The sequence below is a fragment of the Loa loa genome (genome assembly GCF_000183805.2).
Source record: "Loa loa unplaced genomic scaffold supercont3.68, whole genome shotgun sequence".
NCBI classification, from domain to species: Eukaryota; Metazoa; Nematoda; class Chromadorea; order Rhabditida; family Onchocercidae; genus Loa; species Loa loa.
This window is the reverse complement of record NW_018108248.1, coordinates 159,996-166,799: the sequence shown is the minus strand read 5'-3', so window position 1 is coordinate 166,799 and position 6,804 is coordinate 159,996. Positions and strand designations below refer to the sequence as shown.

General features: G+C 32.6%; 1 protein-coding gene across 2 annotated transcripts in view; it reads right to left on the bottom strand.

The window, feature by feature from the left end:
- Nucleotides 1-475: 475 nt before the first annotated feature.
- LOAG_11378 overlaps nt 476-6,804 on the bottom strand; it is a gene marked incomplete at its 5' end in the record, with an annotated part of 7,044 nt that continues 715 nt past the window's right edge. The window contains 15 exons of one of the 2 annotated variants that reach the window (XM_020448343.1): nt 476-625; nt 1,152-1,332; nt 1,538-1,646; nt 1,724-1,823; nt 1,978-2,168; nt 2,338-2,511; nt 2,750-2,821; nt 2,927-2,972; nt 3,285-3,382; nt 3,487-3,836; nt 3,978-4,054; nt 4,256-4,301; nt 4,715-4,820; nt 4,945-5,223; nt 5,981-6,099. In XM_020448343.1, the coding sequence (XP_020306335.1) occupies nt 1,175-1,332; nt 1,538-1,646; nt 1,724-1,823; nt 1,978-2,168; nt 2,338-2,511; nt 2,750-2,821; nt 2,927-2,972; nt 3,285-3,382; nt 3,487-3,836; nt 3,978-4,054; nt 4,256-4,301; nt 4,715-4,820; nt 4,945-5,223; nt 5,981-6,099 (1,925 nt within the window). In that variant the 3' untranslated portion in view covers nt 476-625; nt 1,152-1,174. Of the gene's footprint in view, nt 1,333-1,537; nt 1,647-1,723; nt 1,824-1,977; nt 2,169-2,337; nt 2,512-2,749; nt 2,822-2,926; nt 2,973-3,284; nt 3,383-3,486; nt 3,837-3,977; nt 4,055-4,255; nt 4,302-4,509; nt 4,573-4,714; nt 4,821-4,944; nt 5,224-5,980; nt 6,100-6,804 lie in introns of both variants that reach the window. The other variant, XM_020448342.1, reaches the window with a different exon arrangement.

The window sequence follows — 6,804 nt, the reverse complement described above, 5'->3', positions numbered from 1 at the left end:
AGTGTTTATCTATAAAGAATTCTTTTTGAGTGGGAGCTCTAAAATGGGAGACCACCTAGTGCTATTCAAGGATCTCTGTTTGACAGCAATCAAGGAATAATAGGCGGAATTTAGTTGTCGCAATGAAGATAGTAGTCTATGTGATATTTTCCGAAGTTGCAGAAGACTGAGATCAGCATGAGTGGCGCTCTTAATCGTTTGTGATGAAGTTAGAAGGCAGTGCTTCCACGGTGTGATTTATTAATGCTTTACAGTGGTATGTGGGATTACAATATTTTGGGTTTGCGATTTCTCTTTATCTGGCGTGCATGGAGAGATGAAGAGCTTACTGAAAAATAAATAAATAAATATTCAACATAATTGTTATGGTCTTCTCAGTAATGATATTCTTTGTTTTCTCAATTGCTTGTTTTGTTTCTGATACAATGAGAAGTAATGAACCTTCAATAGTATAAACTAAATTGCATGTAGAACAGTGCTTTATAGTAGTTTATTCTCAAAAAAATTCCACAAGAAGTGTTACAAAATAAAAAATGAATATTACAAATAAGTGAAATTGAAATAGGCTCCTGTTTCGGAAAATTTTGATATTAACAGATCCATTCGCGCTCATCTGACTTTTGACCTAAACAATGTAGAATATCCAATACTGAAAAGCCTTGGGTTAGCTACCATTCCAGAATGTTAAAGACTTGCAGATACGTCATTATATCTCCTTATCAAATGTTAGTGTTTAGGTCTGTATGCAGATAAAAAAGACCAAAACTGAGCTTATCGTTTTATATATTTGTACTTTCTTATTGTTGAAAAAACTTCACGCATTTAATATATTGCTCATTTAAACTTGGGGTATGTGAGATTTATGCGAATGTCACTGTATTTTATCGTAAGTCGAGTAATTAGTGGAAGCATCAAATGATGCTATTTTGCTGATTAACAATGAATGTTTCTTACGGGAAACTGATATACGTCTAGAACTACTAAGGGAAAGTGAGGAGAAAAAAAGGGAGAGAATTCACTGCACTAAATCTGAATTGGTCCGAGGTGTCTATATTTGGTGACATAATTGGTGAAAAGTACAAAGTAGCAGGCTTTTTGCCTCTTTTTATGGGAATATTTTAAGGAAAACAAAATAATTTACGAAATCATACATTTTTTTATACAGATTTGATTTTTATTGGATCTGTGGGGTTTCGAGCAGTCTCATTGGAGTGCCCAACATGTCACTACCATGCGTATCATCCGGTTCATTTGGGAATGCAGACTTGAACGATTCTGAATGAGCCTCTTCTGAGGTGCCAATACTTACTGGTGCTTCTGTCGTAGCAGATTCTGAATTAAAACATTTAGTGTAAATAATTACGTCTGACATCGAGTTTTCAGTTTGGAAGGTTCTAAAGGAATTTGAATTTTGAAGGGGACATCTCATTAAGTGAGTGGTATGTCATTTTACATTTTCCATGACCTTTTCCTTTAGCTCTCATGATGAGTTACATTTATCCCACTTACAAGTCAGTTCGAAAAAAAAAAAAGACACCTTGAACGAAATTGACTTGTGGTGCGGTTTCATCTGGCTTCACGACCAATCCAACTCTGTCATTTTCAGCTATTGACATTTCACCAAAAGTGTCTTCTTCGGTTGAATGCTAAAAAAAGGATTGGTAATGAATCTTTGTATATACTACTTTCATCTATTGCTGCTCTGCTGCATCAATTAACTTACCTCCGGTCCAGCCTTAGCTACGTCGTTCTTTACACTTATTTCTTGCTCTTTATCGGAAGAACTGGTAATCTCGGTTTCTTGAATTCCTTTGTTAAAAATACTGCAATTTTAAATCTATATTAAATGTTTAATATGAATCAAATTCAGAGTAGATTTCGGTATATCGGAAATAATTAAAAGTTTTCGATGGGCAAGAACTCAATTTTATTACAGAAATGAAAGATTTGTCAAGGATTAGAGAAAAAGAAATATACTTGAAGAAGGCTGGGACAGATTCCGATGAGATGGCGGAATTTCTGCCCTTTGTTGTTGCCTCGATGTTGATAGCAGTAGTCATAGTAGTAGTATCCTCCGATATTTGTTCTACCACCGTTTCGACTGTTCGTCTCGGAAATGTATCAGCGATCATTAGTACTGGTATTTCAGCATCAATACTTTTCTCTTTCTGTGTAAGAACAAAATGTAATTTTCCACTTTTCTCAGAGTCGTTGATAAACTGAATTAGCCTACACCTATTTGCATTAAAATACTACACCATCAGATGATCAGACAGATGTCACCATTAATCTTTAACAATTTGTATGAAAATAACAGATTTACAACTGTATGCTTACTTCTGCTCGTTGTTCGGCTTCCAATCGATCTTGCTCTATTTGCATTCGAAGAGCTCGATGTTGCAACTCTCGAAAGATCTCGTCTGAATTAATCTGAGCTGGTGGAACAACGTTTTGAATTAAAGGTGGTGTCATTGCTGCTGGTAGGATAGTTTGCGATATTTGTTGTTGCATCTAAAATACAAATCAAATAGCAAAGTTCTCTCAGGACTGCGAAAAGTATGGCAATAATTAATTTCTCTGTTCATCTTCCAATATTTTTTCATCTTTCTTTCGCTAAAATTGGGAGTACTCAAAATTTACATTATTTTAGCAAATTAAACTATTTGTTTAGAGAGATTGCTAATGGAATGAGTAAAAGTTTGTTTATTCAAATGAACATTTAAAAAAAAATGTATAAAATCAAATGTACTTGTGCTCGTGATCGTAACTCTTTAAAGATAGTATCACGATCTGGAATTCCATCAAATGTCATTGGTATTGGCTGAAAAGTTTAACAGAATTGTGAGAATGAACATAAGATTTTAGAAGCATCCTTGAAGTAGAATTTTATCTTTCAGAAGCAGTATAAGAGATATACAAATTTTACTTGATCAACTACAGGTACAGGTATCTTCTTCTGTTCCAAATCAAGCCTGCAATTATTGTACTTCTTTATTGGTTTGACAATGACAGAAGAGCAGAAAAAGGTCTGTTTAATCAAATGGTTATAATGAAAGAAATAAAATTCAGTCCTTTTTCCATTCTCATTTTCCCTTTCTCCTTCCCTCAATCAAATTTTTCTTTTTTCTTTTGAAGAAAAGATATACAAATTAAGTTGGAAATATCAGATAATTTGCTCTGAATGCATATTTTTCTTACATTTCATGAAAAATCAACAGTGTCAACAGAAACTTCGTAAACTAAATAATCAAATGGGAGGGAATAAAGTTCATTCAATTTGTTACCTATTCATAGAATCATCACGAATTTGCAACGGTGTGGTACTTGGCTTTCCTGAATCCGATCCAATAGGTTGAATTATTGATTCTTCTCTGCTCAATATCTGTTAAATTAAAAAAAAAAATACATTTTAGTACTATTAAACATCAATATCCGTCTAGTTATCATTCATTCCAATAATTTATATCTAAATAGAATTTGAGTCACCTGTGGTGGCATCAATTTAATTGGCACTATTGGTGGTTGTTGTTGTTGTTGCTGTTGCTGCTGCTGCTGCTGTTCCTGTTGTAATTGTTTAGGAATCAAGAAAGGAAGCATGGGGGGAATTCTGGGTGCTACTATAGGCGCTGGTAACATCGGTATTATTGGTATGTTACGTTGATTTCCTTCCAATGGTTGTTGATTCACCCACATCGCTGGCGCTGGTAGCAAGTTCATCCCATTAAATGAAAGCATGGGTAACATTGGTTGCAGTTGTTCAAGCTGTGGTGGTTCTTGTTGCTCTTGAAGTCCCATGATGAACTGAGACACTTTACGTTCTGCTGCTTCTTGACGTTCTGAAATAGACTTCCACTATTAACCAAACTTTGGATCATCCTTTTGCGCTTAAACAAAAGAACTTATAACTATCGAATGCACTGTTCCGTGTAATCCGACCAGACCATGTTGATCATTTGATTTCAAATTCGAATGTTAACCTCTTTCCAGCTCAGCCAACATCCGCCTTCTGAACATCTCACGGCGTAACAGCCACTCCCTTATTGCTCGGCGATAGCTTGAACATTAATTTTCAAAAGAGAAGATAAAAACATAAAGCACTCTTAACAACTCTTACATCAATTTCTATTTTCCATGTCTTATTTAATATGTCGCATGTTAATGTATGTCGTAGTATGAAGTGAGAATAGTGAATTAATTAAAATTAAAAGTAGAACTAAACCAGGATTCAATTAGTAAATTTTTGAAACCATCTTACTTCATCAACTCCCATCCTTTCATTTCCATTGGTGGTACAAATGGAGCTGAAAACAGAAGTATTTAAGTAATTATTTCAGTAAAATTTATATGATTCAAGTCCAGGAGTGAACTGAGGCTACTAACTACCCTAAACTTGCTTAATTGACCTCAAAATGCAAAAAAAGTTTCGTCTCTTTTCATAATAAAAGTTTGATTTGGCTTGATATATGACATTCCTCATTTGTATATATGACAATAAACAAGAAAATATACCTTGTGGTTGAATCAAACTTTTCGCAATTGATGGCTGTATTTCATCTACATTATTTCTTTTTTCTAAAGTTCTTATACGATGAAATACTGTATGTTTAATTAGTCTGAACAATTTATTTAATGAACTAAATCATTGTTAGCTCAGGTTAGATGTTAGTTCAACTTTAACTTTTTTCTTTAAAGAATAAAAAAATTTAGAACCAACCATTAGGTACAATTTCAGGTTTCATGATTACATCAGCAGGTATTTTACCGTTATTCTGAACAACAGCTACCTGTTGAACACCAGGAATTTTGAGTAGAGTTGCAATCTGAAACTATTTGCGCCAAATTCTCTAAAAAAAAAATAAAGCAAATGAAAAATGTTTATGGTTGATTAATATGAAGTGATACTATTTCCATCATCATAAGATGATCTGAAAAAGAATTTCCTACCGCTTTCATTGCTTCAAAACGATTAGGTGTAGCAGCATCATCTGGTTGTTTCACTTCTCCATCATCATTTCCTGCAGTTTCTATATCTTGATTTCCTGTAATAAGACTGTCACGATTATCCTGTATCATGTCCCCATTCTGATCCACTTTATTCATTTTCCCTGCTATATCCATTGAATCAAGTTTAGGCAACAAAAGTGTATTCTCTTCCGCCACATCAAATCTACCAGATCGTCGTACCCATGGTGATGTTGATCCACTTACGGTAACTTCATTTGACTGAAAAGAATATTGGTATGTACTATTTCACTCTATAAATCAGAGAAATATACCAATTAAAATACACTTATTTTTAGAATCTATTGTCAGGAACTACATTGAATATGTTTTGACGAAAAGAAACAGTATATCAAATAACAAATACACTCTGACCTTTTTGATTTCATTAAGACCCTTGACCCTTTTTAGTTTCACTAAGGTTTCTGACTTAGTTTAGTTTCACTAAGAGCCCTGATCATTTTTGGCTTCACCGGAAAGATGGAAATATCCTGATCTTTGGTACCATACAAATGAAGTCAGATAGTAACAGTGATATCTCTATGCATGCCCAAATTGTCGTCAAAAAATAGTATGAATAAAATGAATTTGAAAAAAGGACAATCTCTATGACCCGGAAAGATACTCTACGGTAGATGATATCAATGGAAAACATTTGCAATTATTAGTTGTATGTATTTCCATTTCTTAAAAAGCATTTGCCAAATTATGAAATGGAGAAGATTAAATGTACGGTAATTAGTACGGTGATTATATAATAATTTCATATGTAAAGTTTATAAAATTAAGATTAATTTCAGGGATTGCAAAAGTAAGAAATGGAGAAGATAAAATGTACGGTAGCTAGTACGGTAATTCTATAATAATTTCATATATAAAGTGTATAAAATTAAGATTAACTTCGAACATTTCCTTTTTGTTTGTTTTTTTTTTTTGCAGGAAAAAGAAAATAAAAATTAGAATAAAAAGAAGAACTTACAACAAGATGATGGACTCTTTTATAGAAGAAATCAGGAATCATGTAGAATAGCATAGATAGAGTCATAAGGGATAGCAAAATAATGAATATATGAGATGTACCACATCGCTTTTTGGCAACTAAAATAAGATGATATTTATTTGAACTAAATGGATCAAGTACTGTAGTTAGGCCTAGAAAGGTAATAAGTAAGTTAAGTTAACTTGGCTCATTTCACCTTATGAAAATAACTTCAGTAATAATCTTTTGCTGTTATTTCAAAAATTCCTTTTGTTCTTTTTTTTTTTCTTGAGAAACAAATGTAATTTTAGTATTCTTCATCATAAATATATCATCCTGAAAAGATATTTTGAAAATTGAGTGATCTCACTTAACTTACGAGCCTGAAAATTATTGAGATGAATGTTTATAAAGAAAAAAAAAAAACAACAAACAAACAAAACAAAGCAGCAGAATGTTTTATTGTTAAAAAAAAAAAAAAAGAAAAAAAGTGGACATGAAATAGAGAATTACCAATAGATGAGATGGGTAAAGTGACCGGATAGAAGGTAGCCTGTGGTGTAGTGGACGATATTGTAATTCCTTCTACTTCTTTCGACTTCTCATCACCTTCTTTTCCATTCGAAGTTAGGGCAAAAATTTTTGTCATCTATAAAAATAGAAATTTTAATTATAAAATATTAATTCACATTAATCACTAACTACAACTATTAACGAATCGAAGAAAATTTAAAAAGCTGGAAAAAAAAATTGTTAGAAAATGAACACATCGAAATGAGGAAATGAAATGTGAACTTTCAACTTTATCTAAATGTGTATCATTT